This window comes from Tinamus guttatus, unplaced genomic scaffold, assembly GCF_059628265.1.
Source record: "Tinamus guttatus ecotype Peru unplaced genomic scaffold, ASM5962826v1 Tinamus_guttatus_pri_ptg000063l, whole genome shotgun sequence".
Classification (NCBI taxonomy): Eukaryota; Metazoa; Chordata; class Aves; order Tinamiformes; family Tinamidae; genus Tinamus; species Tinamus guttatus.
Window position 1 is genome coordinate 375,081 of NW_028288597.1, and position 20,949 is coordinate 396,029.

Below are 20,949 nucleotides of genomic sequence, written 5' to 3' on the forward strand. Positions count from 1 at the left end.
GTTGGATTACATGACCTCTAGAGGTCCCTTCCAACCTTAAGCATTCTATGATTCTATGATTCTCACTATATTTCGCATTAATCTTACCTTAACTTAAAGCATGTTGTGCAAGCCAGAGATGTCATTTTATAATCAGATTAACATTACCAAAATATTAATATTAAAGAACAGTAACAAACAAACAAAAAAGTACAGGAAATGCTCAGGAATAAGCTCAGTACTTGTACAATCTAAGTCTCCATATTGCATTAAAATGTCAAAGCTAGGTCTGTATGTTTTGCTTTTTGAGGTTTGTTAGCTAATATTTTCTTTCTGTCTTGGCAAGATATTTGATCTAAAGATTTATTATCTTTTGGAATATCAAGAATGCCAAAATGAAAGTATAATATGTGGCACATAATATAAAACAGAAAGACCACAGACGTAGCCTTATCCACCAGATTTATTCTGTGAAATACTATGTAGCTGAATTATCAGATTCAAGAGACACTGTAAAGCACCTTTTAATTTATTATTGTTACCTCTTTTCTTGAAAGAGAAAGGCTTTGCAGTTCAGCAATTAAGAGGCTTACAAATGTGACTTCTTATATTTTGATTTTCTTCTATAACCAATAGGGAAACTGTTGCTGTTTCATATGCAGTTTTTCCATCAGTTTCCATCAATTGTCTCCTCTTACAACACAGATACTTCCAGTGACTTCTGCAAGTCACTGGGTGACATCTTTGCTTTGCTGAAGTTAATGACTAAATTACCAGAATTTGAAGCACTGTCTGTAGGGATGTGCTTCTAAATTCAATGTTTATATCCAATAACTGGCAGAAAGCATAATTGACTTATTCCATAATTCCATACCATAATTCATGATATATAAATCATACAGATAGTAATACAACCTTGTGTTTGTTAATGCAGTGTTTCATGAATATCCCTCTGCATGATTAAATCGTTGAAAGGTTGTGAGACAAGTTATGCTCCTCTATACAGACAGATACAGGTTCTTAGCACAAGCTTTAAGTATCTTGCACTTTCAAATATGAAAAAATGCATTAACTAAATTTTCAGTTTTAATGTAATAACTGAAACAAAGTATTTGGCCCACCATTACTTGCACATTTTTTTCTTCCTCTTCTTCCTTTTTAACTCTTCCCCACTTCATAATGCCATTAAATTATGAATGAAAAGGAATGCCTCTCTTTTTTGTTTTTTTTTTTTGTTTTTTTTTTTCATTTTGAAAGTCCACAAGATAAAGCTAACATAATGAAATAAGGTTTGAGTAATTCAGTGCCCAAATTTGATTAAAGTGTGTGGAGAGATTGGTGCTAAATTATGCAAACAATTCAAGGTTGATTTGACCCCTTTATTGTCAGAGTATTTTTCTCTCATTATTTAGAAATAACATCCTGATTTGTCCGTCAGATAGGTCATTTTGATTCTCTCTCTTGTAAGCTGTAATGCTAAATAAATGAAACTTAAGCTTTCCCACCTACCTAGGCTGCTTCTCGTGAAAGCATTTAGAGACAGTACTACACTGGCTGTATAGTACTACACAGATGGTACCAAAATCCAGCAAATTCATCAGTGTTTATTTATAGTTTGGCCTTGCAGCTTGTATACTGTTATGTTCATCAGAGAATGAATAACTGTATTTACTATGTGCTCTTTACCACAATGCATAAAGAATGAGAAGTACAGTTGTAAAATCAGATGATATTCTTTAGTAAATAATTCATGTGAGTAAAAAACTGTCCACGTTACATGTATAGTGGCATAAATCATAGGCATATTCTTTCCCATCTGACTTTGGCCATCTAAGATTTAGGTCTTTATTTCATGAAGAGAAAAAAAAATATCTTCACATGTCTAAATTTCTCAAATTGATTAGGCACTAATAAAACAAAGATCACTTCAGATGACTAAACCTAGGCAAAGCGAATCCTATCTGTATTGCATGACTGATTCTAAAGCCTTGAACAAAAATGTGGGGAGAAGACTTCTTGTGTTACCTTGCTTTCACAGACGTGGTGGAGTATTGTGTATAGTATTAAGAAATTCCATAAGATTCTTCACAAAGTCTAAGTTTTGCAGGTTTTATTTATTTTTAGCTGTAGCAGACTATAAAAACATCTACAACAATACCAAATATTTGTCTCACATACAGAGCTACATATTTGACTTTAACTTTGTGGAATGATGGAAAAATGGGTGAAAATATTTCATTTATTTATTTACCAAACATATCATGTGGAAGTTCTGTTCTAATAAAATCATATATGCGTTCATACATTGTCTATGGATACTGACAACTGCCCATAAAGTAGAAATTTGAAATGCATAGAGCTGCTTATTATTGCTCAGTCAAAATGGAAGGAAAGCACATACTGTCCTTTTAGAGAAATTAACTAAAATAAGATTTTCTGATCATTGTATCTAACTGAAAAAAATGCAATTACACTTTGTTTTACGTATAATTAATGATCAGATAAAAGCCATATGGATACTTTTGTAATAAAACAAAAAGAATCAGTTTTCCTATTAGAACCACTGAGTTGCAGTGTTGTTCTCAAGCATTATGAATTCTACAATCTTTTTTCTGAGAAAAATAGAAGTTCTTTTAATGGCTGTAAAACATCTTTTTAAAAGTTGCATCTGCAATACTAATTAGAAAAAGTCTTTGATATCTTTCCATCTTCCAGTGTCTTGTGAGAAAATAATTTCAGCTCTAGCTGCTGTTATGAGCTGAGGAATGCACCAAGTATCCAAGAGCCACTATTTCCCACATAGCTAGAAAGAACATTAGGGGGAAAAAAATGTGAATCACACAACAGGCATTTTTAGTCAAGCTGCTGAGGTAGCTACTGTATAGCTGGGTGAGTTGAACCATTATCCCTCCCAGGCCTTGTTGTTAGACTAAGTTTGGACAGATTTTCTGTTTTCTTTCTACTCTATAGAGCAAACAAACAGGAGTAGGGCAATAAAATTGTCAGTGGTCACCAAAACAAGAATGATCTTGGTATTAATGACATGGCTGTAGAGGAAGCACATCAAATTGTGTGCACGTTCTGCTGACAGAAACACACTGCCAGATAAATTCTCCCTTACTAGTTCAATCCAGCTGGTTTATCCTCTTTGATGGAAGCTACCTTCAAAGATATACAGAGGATATTAGCCGTGCTTCAGACTTGTTGAATTTAAGGTGTAAATATGCTACATCATTAGAAGAAACTCCTACAATTGTTTATTAGTATACAAAGAATATCCAAATAAAGCAAATACATCCTATACAGAACAAATGGAGAAAAAGAAATTGTTCTTCTTAACCTCTTACTTTTTGTGAGAAAGCTGTGCCTTCTCAGGATATTTTGCTTCATGTTTCTCTAGTCTTTAGACTAGAGGCAACTGAAATTTCTGTGAAGGGTCAAACTTCATCATGTCAGTAGTAGTAAAGGAGTATTATAGTGATTCAGCCTTAATTTCTAATCAAGGTAAGTTCTCAGGAGAACTTGTGCCTAAACCATGGTCTGATTCCTCTGTCCTGCACATTGCCAGGCACTGGCACTCTGTCCTCTAACTGTGCCTGGCAGCTACCCACAAACGAGCCCTGAGACAACCCTTCATGCTGATGAGACCAATTGCACAAAATCTGGGGTGGAGAGGCAAGAAGGAAAAGCTTTCTCATTGTCGTTAATGAATGCATCTGCACACAAGACCCTTGCCAGGATGGGTAGATTGAAATATTGTTTAACAACTTTTTTTAGAGCTATGGGTTTCTTCAAGGAGGAATGTTTTCTGAAATTCCCCATTTACCCTGTTTAGGATAAGGGGAAAAAAATGTGATGGGTGACAAGGAAAAGGGATTTAAAAATAGCTTGGCTAGATAGGAATTTCCTTTTGTGTTCATTATTAGTAAAGCAACAAAAGAAATAAAATAATTAGAAGATTAGAAGAGCCTCTCAGACAAGAAAATGATCTCACATAAACTTAATGACTTTCCTTTGCTGGTTACATGAGAATACTGAAGATGCATCATGGGGAAATATTCATAAAATGAAACTCCATTTATGCATCCAGCATGATCATTTTTGCAAAATGACATGTTTGACCAGCTTTGGATGTAGGACAAAATTTAATTTCAAGAGCATCTTGGCAAGGAGAGCAAGATTTCCAGAAGAGGCCACAACAGTTCTAAGATGGGACAGGCTATCAATTTTTCTGCATTAAACTATTCTGGTTACAACTAAATTAGAAGAGAGCTTTAAAAGCTTGCTTATTGTATGAAGAGCTTCATAGAAGCCATTAGTAAAACTGTTTTCCAAAAGTAGTAAGTCATATTTTCAGTATTCTTTTTCCTCCGCTTGTTTTCATTTAAAAAAAAATACTTTCTGCTGCTTAGGAGTACATTTATTCCACAGGGATTTTGATTTCAAGTTAGAAAAAAAACAGCAGCAGCAGACCAATTCCGATGTGTGCATTTTTATGCCAATATTTCTAGCAATCAGTAGGGAAAAGTGATAAAAACATATATGGTCTAGAAATTGATTTTTTTCTATATAAAATGTTTTCAAATTTTCCCATGAGAAGACAATAGTTTTTAAAAGTGGCAAACACTATCCCTAATGTGAAAAAAATAAAGAAAAAAAAAAGTATGGTAACTTTTCACAATATATTTATGAAAGGCATAGAAATAAAGACTAAAGAATGTCAGCTTCAGAAACAGTTCCCATTAATTAAGCACGAGCACATTTCTGGAGATTTCACTGAAAGGGCCTCTGTGAAAGCATCTGGCTGAGCACTCCTTGTCAGCGCTTCACCAGATTACTGTCAGAGTGAGCAGCGACTGCATGATCCAAATATTTTAAGCCTCCAGAGCCTCACCAGAGCCCCAGCACTGTCTCGTGTTTTGTATGGCTCACTCAGGGGATGCTGCTGTGCTCCTTTGGATCCTGTCTTGAGTTTCCTCTCAAAGGACACTCCTTTTCTTCCTGACTTATCTCTCGCACCTCGTCCTTTGCATCATCCATGCACCATAATAGACATTTGTCTTCTTTGTAGTTCATCTCCCTAGAAGGTACATTATAAATGTATGTAGTAAATAGGGAAATAAATAAAGGTAGGTATAGCTGCACAGTAGATTGCCCTAATGAAATGCATTTGCTTGCATCATTACCTTTTAGTTAGAAAGAAAAAGCACCCAAGTCATTCAAAAGCAAACTTTCAAAAAAACTGTGCCACTGTTTGGCCACTCAGGTTTAGAAATAGATGCAAGAAACTCATGGATTTTCTACTTTGTCTTTGAAGAGACCTGCAGCTTAACAGACACCCTTAAAATAAAAAGGTCAAACCTTCCCCATATGGCCTGTTCCCCATTTGTGTACTTAGCTAAAATGTTTTCTCATCGAACCCAATACATCTTGGAAAACCTTTGAAAAGATAGAGAATATTAGACAATTCAGTGTCAATAGGAAAGTAGGCAACACGGGGCACAACTAGTCTCTTATCTTGACTTCTTGCATTCACTCATCATACAAAAAGAAAAAAAGATAAAATATTCATAAACTTTGAGGCAAGAGTGTGAAACAAACACATAGTTGACTGTCTGACTATTTCAATTTAATTCTTGATAAGTTTTCTTTTCAAAGAGAAAATTCAAAAAATAAGTACAAGAAAAGGTTGTTTTAACATATTTTAAATATTATGCCCCAGTGTATAAAGATAATGTCAAATTTGGTACCACATTTTCAGTAATGCAGATAGGAACAAATAGTATTCTCTGATGGAAAATTGAATATCAACAAATTTTCTAATGACTTTGAGGATCAGAAATTGGATGAAAGAGAATCGAAGTAAAAAAAAATTACACAAATTGGCATTCAGTGAATGTTCAGACAGTGTAATTTACATGTATAGGAGACAGAGGGAAGTCATTAAAGAAAAGCAAATTATTGGATAGTGTGAGTCAAAATCTGTTCCCTTAGAACTTTAATTAGCCGCCCTCATCATTGCTTTTCCCTTATACACATTTCTGCCTCATCTTATTCAAACTACACCAGTCTAGTGCATCACCTGAGTTCAAGGATAAATTACGTATTTTAATAAATACACCCAGTTTTTGACAGGCTCACTCTAGAGCTTGTCACTCTTTATGCTAAAGTTTGGCTGGTTCCAATGGAAGATTCACTCACTTATCTCAGGCCTAATTTATTTGTGCTGGAAGCATGATATGAGGCAAGCGCTTTACACTTTTCAAGAACTCTAGTGCAAATTTTACAAATGTAAATATTTATTTCTAAAGAGTATTGTGCATGATATATGCAACAATGCAACAGCATGATTTATATGGTGTATGTTACATTTATTTCAGATTGTCTCTACTGTTTCAGCTTTTAATATAAATAATCATTTTTAGGTTTGAGTTAATGGTTCATTAATATGAGTAGGACACTTCGTGTTCCTCAGCAGTCATTCTGCGATGTCTTTAAGTTCTGGAAAGCATCACCAGGTCACTTTACATTTGATTTATATTTTCAAGGCTATCTCCACAACAACAAGGTCTAGGAAAGTTGCTTGTCAACAGAAAGCTGAGAGTCTTGAGCATTGCTCCTGGGCAAGTGGTGAACAAAATTTGAGACTCTCTACACATCAAGGATTTTCAGAGGATGGTATTTTATTCAGTCCTGATATTTGTGAGGATATTCTTTATCCCTCTCATTTTTCTACATCATTTTTGCACACCAGGCCTGGACGAATTTTCATATACCGGTTTTTTCAATGCTATAAAGGAAGTACTATTCCTGCTCATCCTCAGGACTCCCACAGTTACATGGCCATTATCTTGCTCAGCCAACTCACTGTAATGGGAATTCAGAGTGAGTCACTTTCTTACTTAAATCTACTAATCTTTCTGAAGTTATTGCTTTTCAGGATCCAAACCTCCATTCTGTATACATGAGCTTCATCCTTAACCATAAATACCAGCATTCAAAGTCCATTTCATCTGTGAAATGCTCAAGACTGTAGAGGAAAGTGAACTGCAGTTGCAGCTGCTCTGTCCTTCCTGTGACTCAGCAGACAAGGGAGATGTGGTCTACACTTTCATCACTTCAGACACAGAGTCCCACATTCAGACTTGAGCCAGTATCAACTGTAATATGAGGACAGTGCTGCCAGATGAGGTAGCAGTTTCCAATTTGGAAAGTATAAATAGCATGAGGGCAAGAGAAACTTTAAAATAAATGCAATGAATTACACAATAACTTCTTTCCGTGTTTTTTCTATGCTTCTCACTACTGTTCTCTCAAATAATCTATCATATCACAGCAAAAATATTTGTCTTTTGGGATCACATGATATTATTTTCTCTGCTACAATAGCAATTAACATTGCTAATTTTATATTGGTGTTCTGAGCTTCTTATATACAGTAGCAAATATAATAAAAGTCTCATGATCTGAAAGTCTGGGCAGGTGCCTAAAACTTCCTTACTTTAGTTATGCACCTATTGGCAATTGCTGTGTCTCCTTTGGCAAGTCACTTAACCTTCTCTTCTGAATTTTATTTTTATAATTATTTACCCTCATCTTAGCAAGAGCTACCAAGAAAGTGGCATGTATTATTTAAAATGAAAAAAACATTATTTTAGCATATTCATTGAGAAAAACAGTACATGCAACAGAACATTTTAACAAAATTGCTGTTAAAACAATTTATTAACAGCATGATTTGTAAATGGACTACCCTCAAGAATTTGTTTCTAAAAAACAAACTAAAAAATGTGTTACTCATCTTTTTAATCTAGAGTGCATTATTCGTTCCTGTTTGTGAATAAAATTTATGACTTTATTCGCAAAACACAGTCAACAGGTAGAACTATGAAAAAAGCAATATCTTTACACAAACCCACTTGAATCTCTTCCATTTTAAAACATTATTCTGGGAAAACCTTCAACAAAATTGAATTCATTAGATTAAGCTGTAACTAAAACATAAACAGGCATACACACAGTAAATACTTTAATCAACATGTTCTTGCAGTTACCATTATATTCATATTTAAAATAAAAATACAATACATTTGCAGCTCTATAGAAATCATAGGCAGCACAAAGCCAAAAGATACGTGCAACATTTAGTTTAAACTCATTGCAAAATGACTGAAGATGCCCTTCACAGAGACCTGGTGCTGTCTGGTAGTGGCTGAGAGATGGCCATGGCAAGCAAGCACAACCAGGGTGGTAGAGAGGGTCTAGGGCCTCGGAATGGCACTGGTGACAGTGACAGGTCAGAAGGACCATCAGTAGATCACTGCCTACATGGAAGCAGGGAGAAGAGGAAGAAACCCCTCATGTTTTTCCTCAGAGAGGACCAGTAAGAAAAGGGTGGCTTGGTCTGGTTTCATCTTCTCCTTGTTCAGTCTCCAACCCACTGACTGAGAACCAGGATGATACAGGTGAGAAAGAGTAAATCTTGGGACTTATTTGAAAGGAATTGCTCGAAATTCAGTTTAGACTTCAAGGACCAGATCATGCGGGTGTCCAACACCTGCAACCACTGCACATTTTGGGATACTTCATTCACAGTAAGTTTAATCTCGGGTGGTAGAGTTTTTAAATAAAAGATATTTTTCTATTTAAGGCACTCTATCACTGTGAGATGGTGAAGTCTGACGTAAAACTAAATAGTTTTAGTTGCTAAAAATGACAGGCCTTTATAAATAGGACTTTGGGTGAGCAGATAGGGATGTGAGGAGAAAAACACTGAAAGGAGAAACAACTAAAATCAGGCATCACTTTTCTACCTTTACACATAGGGGTCCTCCTATTGCTTAAAATAAGAAAAAAATGTTTAACTATGTCATCCTCTTTCTTTCTTCATCTCTTCTTGGTGAGTTTTTTTCTTTATTATCTGCTGATGCCTATGGCTCCTCATGGCTTGCTCTCACAATACAGAGATACTTTATAGACAGTGCCACTGGCTTATTTGAATTTAAGGTAATGGAAGCAAATAACATTTTAGTGGCAGAGAAATGAGTCCAGAATACTTACAGCTTACACTTTTATATATTGCCATACTGCAATGTTAAAAATGATGGTCTGCAATTACTTGAAAATACAATTCCTACTCTGAACATGCTAGAAAATGCTTTCTAGTATGTGAATGCTTAGTGCTTGACCTGTGCGCAGGTCAAAACTTCATGGAGTTTTGAATAGCCATCTGCAAAGGTTTCATGCAATACTGCTCTTCCTGCATGTGTATATGATAACTGACATCAAGGAGTGCCTAGAAAGGACTCTTTAATGCTCCTATGCTGGGCAAATAATATTTCATTTTTAATTTAACATGGAAAAAGATTTAATAATAATCTCAGAACGAATTTGGGAAGTAATATAAAGTCCAAATGAGAGGAAATGATTCACTGTCTGAAAACTATTCAGATAACATACAGTCTTATCAACTCTGGTATTTTTTCTGCTATGCAAATGAGGAAATTGTGCTATGATGTGTCTTTTGGAAAAAAAATGACTTGGAACCAGGAGTCTTAGAAAGCATACCTAAATATAAGTCCTTTCATTAATGTAACAAAAGTCTTTACTCATATTGTGGCTACTTCTTTTAAGAGTATATATAGTCACCTAAACATCTGTGTTCTTACCTTATCATTATTCTTCATGTACTCTGTGAAAGAGTTTAAGACTGTATCAACCAAAATTGCTATAAAATATTTCACTGAAAATATTCAACATAGCACTTGAAAATATTTCATCCTCATAAAAGCTGACTGCTAATGGGATCACAAAGTTCTGAATAACAGCTAGAAATAAAATCTGCTTAATCCAATAGCTTCTTCTTAAAATTTTTAACAAAGGACAAATTAATTTAGTGAAATTATGTATGTTCGTAGTCTAGGTTAAGAAACCTTCAGAATACTTAATCTGCTTTGTTTTAATAAACTAAGAAGACATCACAGAATTATAAATGCCACAAGGTCGCTGAGTTGGAAGGGACCTCCGGAAAACGGCTACTCCACTCCATCCCCCCACCTCAGAGCAGGGTCATGTAGAAGAATTTGCTCAGGACCATGTCCAGTTGGCTTTTGAATATCTCCAATAATGGACACTCCACAACCTCTCTGTGAAACCTATGTTAGGGCTCAACTTCCCTCGCAGTAAAAGAGATATTTTCCTACATTTAAGTGAATAGTGATTGATAAGATCCCCCCTGAGCTTATCATTACATATAAATACATAATGGATAAATATGAAAAGTGTATAAACAAAGAGAGAGCCAGGCTCTACTCAGTGGCATCCAGTGACAGGACAAGAAGCAATGGGCATAAATTGAAATACAGGGAGTTCCGCTTAAACATAAGAAAAATATTTTTTATTGTGAGAATGGTTGAACTCTCAGCATCTCCTCATATGAGGATGATTCTCCAGTCTTTTTCCACAGGGTTCATTCCAGTTTGCTGACGTCTCACTTGTACTGGGGAGCCCAGGTCTGGACGCAGCACGAGATACTTCTTGGTCTATTTCTCCAGCCTGGCAAGCTCCCTCTGAATGGCAACAAAACCATCTGGTGCACTCCTCCGGTTTTGTATCAACTGCAGGCTTGCCAAGGGTCATTAATGAGTAGTATTGGTCCCAGTCTTGACCCCTGGGGACACCACTAGCAGCTGGCCTCCAGATGTATTTTGTCCTGCTGATCACAACCCAGCAACTCAGCCAGTTCTCAGTCTACCTCACTGCCCACTTATCTAGCCTGTACTTCTTTAGCTTGTTTATGAGCATAGTGTGGAAGACAGCCTCACTGAAGTTGACATAAACAACTTCTACTGCTCTTCTTTGTCCACCAAGCCACTCATTTCATCACAGAAGGTCATCAGATTGTTTAAGCATGATCTACACTCTGAAATCCATGTTGACTACTCCCATTCCCTTTCTTTTCCTTCATATGTTTAAAGGAATATTTGCTCCATCACCTTCCTAGCAATCAAGGTGAGACTGACCAGCATGTTCTCCAGATCCTCTTTGTTACTCTTCTTGAAGAAAGAAGTGGCATTTGTTGTCCTCCAGTCCTCAGGAACCTCCTCCAATCTTCATGACCGAAGTAACTGAGAGGGCTAATGCAGACATCAGCCAGCTCCTGCAACATTCATAGGTACAATCCATGAGTTGGACCTGCTCTTCTTGGTTCACTCTTGGCATTTTTAACCACATGATCTGTCCTGTTGGAGTCTGGATCAGTGTGGGGATTGCTCCTTGGGGAGCATTATGCAGATTCAGCTGAGGCTCCCACAGGATAAGGCTGGCCTGGGAATGGGGCAGAAGAGCAATGCCCTCAAATCTATGGAGGAACCTCATGGAGCAAGGAGGAGCCATGCAGATAGGATCAGAGAGGACAAGATAACTATGTTTGGTGCCAAAAATGGAAGAAATTTGCTGGAAGGGGAAATTTTACTCCCATCACCATCTCGCACACCAGGACATAACTTGGCTTTCCCCTTACCACAACTGACTTGGCAGGCCATGGCTATTGCCAGCCTGTAGGGGCCTGCACTTGTAAGGGACTGAGCGGGAGGCAGGTGCCCTGTCCTTTTACTATAGTTCTGCAAAAAATGTTCCCCACAGATTGTGAATCAGTGGGCTTAGTAGCTGTGCCTGGTACCTGTGGTGAAGAGCTGAAGGGATGTCAACAGATGCACAAGTTGTTCATGTATTAGGAATATACAAGACAGGGCCAGATTAAAAATATCTTCCATATTATGGCATTTTTCAGGTCTGGTGACACAGAGAAGATATCATGGGTGCTCCTGTTATTCTCTTCCACCTGCACCTGTTCTCCTTTCTCAGGTCACCAGTGGAGAAACTTTTAACCTGTTTCCCATATCTTACTACGTACAGAGACACTAAAAGGAAAATCCAACTTTTAACCTGTTGGATCACCTATTTGTACAATATTTTAGCTGATTTGGAGGGTTTTTTTTTTTTTTTGGTTTGGGCTGGGTTTTGGTTGGTTGGTTAGTTGGTTTTTGTTTGTTTTTCTAAGCTGGAAAACAGTGTGAAAAACAGTATTTTGCACATGTAATGAAGAAGGTAGGACAGGATGACTATTTCTGGAGATGCACAGTCAAGAGTTGGGAGGTTTTAGCACTTAGTGAAATAAATAGCTTTTGAGGGTCCAAAATTGCTCCTGAATATATTTTGATTACAATGTGAGTATAGTAATAATAGAGTCCCTTGAGAGATACAAGATCTGATTACAGATATTAGTATCATTTGGCTAGGAAGAGATTATCTCCCTAGCTAAAGCTGTTAAATACTTTTTCAGTTGATAAACTCTTCTGCCTGCTTGTGGAAAATGTCAGAGTTGGGGTTGGCTCTGCAAACAGGGTGCAGATTCTATCTTCAGATAGAACCAACAGTTGTTTCCACACTGGTCAGTAATGTAAATCTCTTCTTGTTACCACAGTTTCTGTTTAGTTTCCAACATGATTTTTCATTTTGATTCCAGATCCCATATGTTCCACCATCCTCTTGACTCCCATTTTTCATTCCTCTCAATCCCTTGTGTACGATACGGTTCTAGACCTTGGCAAAGCCCATCAATTGACACTTAACACTATTATCAGGTCTGCTAACACCGAAAAAAAAAGAATTCAACCTGTGTGTTTCCTTTATTCCATGGGCTTATGGAGTTTAAGGAGAAGTTGGAACTACAGTCAACATTTGTTGTTAGAATAAAATTTTATTTTTTCTTTTCTGAATAAAGATAGAAGTCTTTCTCTGCATTTTGTTATTTAACATCAAAATCAGTGGCTAAGCTTGCGGACATAATGCTTGCAACAGATTCTTTCAGCTGTTGTACAAAAAAAGAAATTTTCAAAATTAAGAACTTCACATTTCAGGCAACTGATCATGGAGTACAGAGAAGAACAGAGGTCAACGCTTACTATATCATTGCTAATACTAGCAACCGTATCACAAGTCTTTTGATAAACATAATTGTTTGTTCAAGCCCACTTCCTATGGCCAAGATTTTTAATAGAATTCATGCTTTTTATTAAAAAATAAGCACATGGTTAGAGAGAAAAACTGGAAGCGAGGAGCCAGATGCCCTTGAAATCTCAGTGCTCAGTCAGCAATCCCCTGCCAACCACACACTTTTGTTTTTAATTTTATAAATTTTAGAACAATTTGATAATTTTTGAATCTTTGGCACTGACAAAGCTAATATTGCATTAGTCTTTCAGAGCAGAGCTTTGCAGATTTTTTGAACGTTCTCAAACTGCAAAACAGTTCCTCCATCTGTAATGTGAGTACAGTTCATTAAAAAATCCATTAACATTAATGAGGTACTTAAAAAAAAACTATAAGAAAATCTCTAAAATGATATAGCTTTTTCTCTACTACTACTCACTCGGTCACTGTTTATAGAAATTCAATAAGTTTCTTTTACAAAGCTAGAATAAGCCAACACTGAACCTTGGCCTCTGTTTCTTTAGAATTATCTTTAAAAGAAAAAAAAAAGAAGAAAAAAAACCTTTGCACTCTAATCAGCATCAGCAGACTTTCTTTCCATGAAAGTTGAATGTTTTATCAAATAAACTCTGGAGTTTCTTCATCCATTCAACAGAGACAAATCCTGCCCTCACATCTTAAATATTATAGGGATATAATATAAAAATGGCAAATACATCAGTTCCACCATTTTGTATAGCCTAACTCAAAGTGTACACTCTGACATAATGAGCAAGTAAATGGCTGTCAGGTGATCAACTAAATGAAAAGAGCTTGGCCCTCTGGGTGCTCACTTTTTACATGTATCCATCTATATGTGTAGCACAGAGAGATATTGACTTCATCCAGGTTACTAACAAACATAAAGGCAGACAGACACACAAGAACTATAAGAGAACCTGGGCAGAGTTCAGAGTCAATTGAAATGATTTTGTCTTTGAGAAACAATGCATACATATCTGATATTAGCATTGGGATGGACTAGAAAATTTATATTTATACATATATATGCATGCATGTATGTATATACAATCTAATATGAATAATTACTTTATCCTGTAACAGGTAAGCACTGTGTAAAGGACTTTAAAACATGCGACAGACCTCAGACAGAAATTGCCATCAAATAGAACTAACTGCAGTAGGGATCTGCAGAAGTAATTGACATAAACATTGATACTCACATGGAAGATTTCACCACCTCATAGACCTCTTTCTATGCAAAAAGTGACCTCTTAAGCTAATGACAGCTTTGCCTTTCTCTTGCAGGGGCACTGAGCATGCTTAGTGTTGCTTTTTCCTGAGCCACCGGAACAAATCCCTTTTCATCCTTATTCCACATCCTTTTTAGGACAGTTGCATCTCACAATAATGATAAAACAATAACAAACTGAAATACAGTTAGTTCTTTCATCAATAAAATATCCTTCCCTGAATCTTGTCTGGATAGTTTGTGCTAGAAATTGGCTGAGATCACTGCAAATCAGTATAATAAAATGATGATGATCAGTCCCTTTGTAGAAAATGAAGCTATAAAGAGCTTTTGTGTTAGCTTTATGTTTTTATTGATAGATACCATATTGAAGACCACACACATTATCATTATATACAAGAAAAAACATAGCTGCTTCAACAGACAAAAAATAAAGTGCATTTGATTCATTGGCTCCTTTAAGAGCACTGGCATCTGGACCACATGCACTTCAAAGTCAAATGCTGTACTGAGATGTGCTGCTTTGAAGTACAGCTGCTGATCCAGACAAATTTTGGAACCTAAACCAGCATATGAATCTGCTGTACTCTGAAAAAAAAAATCTATTTCAGATGCCAGTTTTGACTCATTTTAGAAAATTGCTGTCTGGATCGCTGAACTTCAAAGCAGAACATCTCAGTGCAGCATTTCCCTTTGAAGTGCAGCTAATCCAGATACTTGGTCCCCTCCTTCCCCCTGTTCCCCCCCGACTCAGCTTTCTTTAATGTAGTTAAAATTGGCATCTGACCTGACCAGTATTTCTCCTCACCCTTTGCACATTCCTCTTTCCTTCTCCCTTATTTCTTCTTTTTTTCTCCTCTTTTTTGACCTCTCTGAAAAATAGCACTAGTCACTATCTTGCTAGCTCCTGGATTATCAAGAGATGTAAAGAAAATGGTTGTGGCAATAGCCTATAACAAGTCACATAATGGACAAGGGCCACTTCTTGCACTAGGCTTGGAATTGTAGGTTGCTGAGATTGTTAATAAAAATGTTTAATCTTGCCGTCTAAGGAAAAGCAACCTCAAAATAAAGCTGTCGTAAATTGTTGCATTCAGAACATTCACAGCCACGTCTCTGTGGTTTTAATAATGCAAGTTAATGGTCACTGGTGCTTGTTTAAAAAGCACTCAAGCTTAACAGTCATTTCATATCTCGATATTATTTCCTGTGTTTTTTTTTGTGTGTGTTTGAGAAATACAAACAATTATTAGACTCATATTTGAAGACACTGTCTCTAGCAACATCTAAAAGTTTGTCTGCTGTTTCGTCAAAAAAATGTCTTCTTCTTTTAGGAAATTGTTTCACTGGGTAAGAAATTAGATCATCATAGGCAGTGTTCACACAGCTCCTGCCAGAGCAGGGCCAGCGATAAATCAAGAGTGCCCATCAGGACAGGGCAATCTTCCTGGAGTAGCTACTGACAGTGCTTCTAAGCAGCCTTGGTGTGAGACTTTGGCCTATTTCCCCCCAGGAAGATCCTTTGCTACCAGTTCGACAGTTTAAGTGAGGCAAAAGAGAAGGGATTTCCCTTTAGAGAGTGCAGAAAAGTCAATAAATTATTCTGCTCTCTTAGTGAAAAGAAATCAGAAAATGTGTTCTCCGCATTGAATATCACCACGGTGCTGGCTGTTCAAATAACTACCTACTAAGGAAGGTCTTGAATAGGCTAACAGCATTCTCTGATAAACTGACCTGTCAAAAGGTTTTGATCTTGCTGAGAGGAACTGAATCCTGCTGAATTATTTTTGCAGGTGGCTCGTTAAATCCTCCCTGGAATAAACTTCCAAAGAAGGAAATAGGCTCAATAGCCCTTAGGACAAACTTTAAGGAACAAGCACATCTCTTTTTATAAATTAAAAAAAAAAATCCCTCCCCCTCTCCTCCAGAATCTGTGGTCCTAGATAGTTTTCATGGGTTGTATTTGCAAGAGACTTACATTTCTTGAGTACGATAACCACTGCCAATGCAGTGGCCCTGCCTCAGATGAAGGGTGGAGGATGCATTAGGAACATGCTGGGGGATGCAGAGTCCTGAGAATCTCAAAGTGCTGCTGGGTCCATGCTCACCACTAATGGATTCAATAATATCTCCATAATAATTATTTGCCACAATATCTCCGTGACTCTTTTCCTTGCCTCTGAAACAGGCACCCTCCCCTCCCAGATCTGAGGTGAATGTAGCTGATGTTTGTGGGGCTTGAAAGAGAAATCCACGAGGAAACCAGCTGCTACCTCTCTCTTCCAGCCAGGCAGAGGAGACAGTAGGATGAGTAGTTTTACACCAAATGATGTGGGCAAGAGAAAGAGAAAGTGACTGCTTATTTTATGACTGCAGTGAATTATGGAAAACTATCCTGCATTTTACGGCTGCCACAATCCACAATCATGATAAATCCAGATGAATGTTATGCCTTCAGATTTAAACTGGCAATTCCTGACTTCTGATTGAACAACTTTGCTGCTTCCAAGTTGTTTTAACAATGCTCCTGCTTTATATCCGCATAAAGCATGCTCTCATCTGCTCTTACATTAAAAAGCAAATCATGTAGAATTGTTACATTCAAACTGCAAAGTGGAAGCAATAAATAAATAAATAAATAAACCCCAAAAATAAAAAAGCCAAAGGAAAAAAAAAGGCAACACAAGTACAGTTTAATGAAAGAATCTCTTATTTGTTGAGAAATGACTTTGAAAAGAGGAAGCACTGGACAATGACCAGCATTTTATTTGCCTAGGTCATAAGACATGTCTGTTAGGTGATCTGTTCTTGTCAGGGAGTCTTTAATTAGAAAATTCCTAGAGAGAGCTCTCACTAGGTGCTCATTAAGATCTAAAGACAAAAGAGTTAGTTGAAAAGCCAGAGGAATGGCCAGAGACCTCAGGTTACACTGGAAGGCAAGAGTGAGCTGCTGCTAGCACAGGAAGAAGCATTCAAGATGGGATGCTGGATTTTAAATGAAAAACTGTCAGTCCTGTTACTAGTGAGTATTTTTAGCATTAAAAAAAAGTAATTGGACATATATAAATATTTTAAGTTTGCTTAAAAGACATTTTATGGTTTGCTTACAGTAATACTCCCAAGCTAAATGTAAAACTTGCTATAAAATATTCAGCAGCATTTTTATAACTAGTCTTAAAAACAATTTAAAGTTTTACTGTTTTATTTTTAATTATTTTTAAGTCTATGTAGTTTAGCCCTCAGATAAAGTGAACAGAGAGTTGGAATTGTATTTCACATTGTATTCTGAATTATTTTCGGCTGCTTTGGTGAACAGGGATAGGAGGGCAGGCCTACCCAGCTCCTAATTCCCTTCATTTCTGAAATTCTTTAATTTTAGATTCTGGTAGCTTTTCAGAGACCAAGCTAAGTCCTGTCTCTAAAATCAACTTAGTTATCACACAGTAGATGTCATCTACATCCTCTACTGGGTATGTGGGGGTATAACCCCACATTTTCTAAAAGACAGCCTCATTCAAGCAAGCATTTATGATTTCTATCATCTGTGATCAAGAGCTGCATTGTACACTGATTTTCATGTATCTCTCAGATTATTTTAAAACTATAACCATAATCAGCTTTACATGCAGTAAAAATATTGTCATTAATCTTTGGCCTGTTTTTCAGGTGGTGTGGTTGGGGTTGAATTTGTATTTGTTTATTGATACCTTCCACTGGTATGAAGAGGAAGATGCTTACCTTTATACACGGATTATGCTGGGAGTAAGTACAAGTTAGATTGTAATGGGGTCCACAGGGAGAATATATGAATAGTGTGATTTTATCCATGTCTTTCATTATATTAATTTTCCTGATGCTTCAGTAACTTTCACATATAAGAATATTATGTTAATATAATATTTCCTTTCTTTTGGTCTTGCTATTCCAAACTTGTAATCTAATTTCTTCATATTGCTATATGTACAGTCAACACTGGCTTGGGCGAGAGCTTCTGCAACATGCCTTAATTTTAATTGCATGCTAATCCTGTTACCAGTGAGTAGAAACCTAATTTCACTCTTACGAGGAGTAAGCACTGTAAGTACCACTTCTCAATCATATTATCCTTCATATTATCAGTCATATTATCCTTCTCTTTTTAACAGTACAGTTCAGCAATATTGTCTATATCAAACATTTTCAAAGGAATTTTAATTTTTGACAGCGAAGTCTGTATCCTACTGCCTACTTATTACTGTTTAAATTCCCAGATATTCATGATTGAAGAGGAACAAATGGCTTGTCTAACACAGTACTCTAAACGCAACATTGATTTTGTCAACCGCTGCATAGCATGGTGTCATGAAGTGAAAAGTGAGGTGCTACAAAAAGGGAACATAAGAATGCAACTTAGCCAAATGGAGAAAATATGTATCCTGTGTAGCTGCAAAGTGAAAACCAGAGTGAGGAAATGTATATCTAAAAGTGCCATAAGGATGAAAAGGAGCATGGTTAAGCTTGTTTCTGTTAACTTGTTTCTGAGTGGCTGCATGGCCACCTTTCAGCTCCTCCCCTTCTTGTATACATGTGTTTTTGTAATTGAGTAGTCATCTGTTCAGAGACCTTTATATTAAACTGCAGCATTCCACATAGGAAGTGCTCAAGGCTTTAGCTCTGCTTAGCTAAAGCTTCAGCTGACTGGGAATTATTACAGTCAGGGTTTGGGGAAAAAGTCACCAGTCACTCCATAACTCAAAAAACAACAGGAATTTCAAAATCACAACATGAATGTATTTCTCTCCCCCCCCCCCCCTTTTTGTTTTTTTGGTAACTTGGTTATTTTTTTTCAGTTTTGCTCTTCTTTCTTTAGACTTAAACTTTAGACTTCAACATAACAGGTTGAATTCGGAAGCTTTTTCAGAAGTTTAAGGAAAGAGGCTCCGGACTTCTGAAAAGGCTTGTTGGATTTATCAATGCATAAATTAACAATAAGTATTTGTACACACAGTTATGTGCTGTGTAAGAACTTAGAGAATAGAAAGCTTTCTTGAATATAATCAATATTTTGTCTTTCTGGCCAATACTGTCATCTTGAAAAGCATGGTACATAGGAGCTTGCATGGCTGCAGGGTGGCCAGCGGCAGCACTGAACCCACTGCCCTGATGAGATGCATGGGGTCTCAGCACTGCACCCACCTGCATTTGCCTGCCAGGAAGATTTATTAGCTAGGAAGCAGTGTGGATAAACACAGGGATCTTTGGCATGACGCCTTGCAAGGCCAAGTGAGCAACTCAGATGCCAAGAGCGCGGCTCAGGGTCTGAAGCAGCTCAGCAAGAGCTGTCGTGATGCCAGCAGCGTGTGTTAGTTTTGGCTCACCACAGCCCACGAATGGCTCGGAGCAGCCGTTGCATGAGTCCAGCGAGGGGAGGGTGGCTCAGTAACATGTAAGCATGCAACCACCCGAGGTCTAGACAACCTTATTTCCCTGGGGTTTGCATTTCATGAAAGCAGCCAAAGTGTTTTCGTGCAGAGCCACCTTTGCCAGCAGTTTAACTGTGTTTGTGCAAAGGGACTTGAGCTGCCCACAGCGGTGCCCCAGCCAGGCTGTGTATGTAACCAGCTCCAGCACCTCTACATCAGCAAATGAGCTAATCCCCGTCCCAGATAAACTACGCAGAATTACAGCTCACTGAAGCAAAGTTTTATGCAATCTGGTTTTAAGCCATCATGTAGGCTGAATAGGTTTAAGAAATCCTGGAGTTACTGAAAATAGTTGCTTAGGTCCCAAAGATACGGCTAAACCAAAATTTTCCCTGAATTCCTTCATTTTAAATGTACTGAACTCCTCTCCTATCCAAAGGGTGAGTTGTAAATAGGAATGATACAAAACAAATTTTGCTTTTTCACTAAGTGCTGTCGAGGAGCACTGAGGAGACAACTTGACAAAAACATCGCATTTCATAAGATGGTTGCCTATGGAATAGCTGTAAATGCAAGTAAGCTATCTTTTTTTTTTTTTCTTCTTTGCCTTTGAAATGTTTTGAATTTCACAGTGATTCTGCCTAATGCTGTAATCCCCATCAGCTCTGACACATGTGCTACTTTAGTGTGATCATTTGCTGACTGCAACTTTAAATATATAAATATATAATATTATATATATATATATAAATAAGGTTCCATATGATCAATCATTTATGCCTTTTTTTTTTTTTCCCAACACTTGATGAACTTTCTGCTTGGGTAGCAACTACTATTTGCCCTGTTGTTATCTTGGCCAGCTTGTGACCTCTTACCATCTAGTACTAAAAACTTCTATTAAACCCCTGGGAGTAGATGTCTGGAGAGAAGATCTGGCATTGTAGTCTGATTTTCTTAAAGGGAATTACACTTGTAAGTTATGCTGCTCATCTGTCCACACCTACAACCCCTGCTTCAAAAACTTTTCAATCCAGATAAAAAATTTCATCTAAGTTTGAAACAAGTAGTTATCTCGAAAACATTAAGGTCTTAAAAATTTTGGAAAAATAGGTGAGGAATTCAGGGAGCTAATGACTCCTTTGAGGGAAAAAATGCAGACTGTTGGGTTTGTCCTGCAGACTTACTGAGCTAGAGTTGTTCGCTGGTCTGGCTGGGAACAGAACTTAGTACTCTCCTGTTCCCAAGTGGTTAACTGGAAGGACTGGAACAAGAAGGAATTTAGACAATATGAGGGGAAGAGGAGATACAATGAGGGAAGGAAGG

At 37.1% G+C, this 20,949-nt stretch overlaps 1 protein-coding gene across 1 annotated transcript in view; it reads left to right on the top strand.

Annotated features, from left to right (window-relative positions):
- Window positions 1-17,201: 17,201 nt before the first annotated feature.
- The window catches only part of NOX3 (NADPH oxidase 3), a 37,174-nt gene continuing 33,426 nt past the window's right edge, over window positions 17,202-20,949 (top strand). Inside the window, exons 1-4 of the mRNA XM_010211990.2 lie at window positions 17,202-17,246; window positions 17,891-17,986; window positions 18,191-18,301; window positions 20,117-20,201. Of these exons, the coding sequence (XP_010210292.2) occupies window positions 17,202-17,246; window positions 17,891-17,986; window positions 18,191-18,301; window positions 20,117-20,201 (337 nt within the window). The remainder of the gene's footprint in view (window positions 17,247-17,890; window positions 17,987-18,190; window positions 18,302-20,116; window positions 20,202-20,949) is intronic.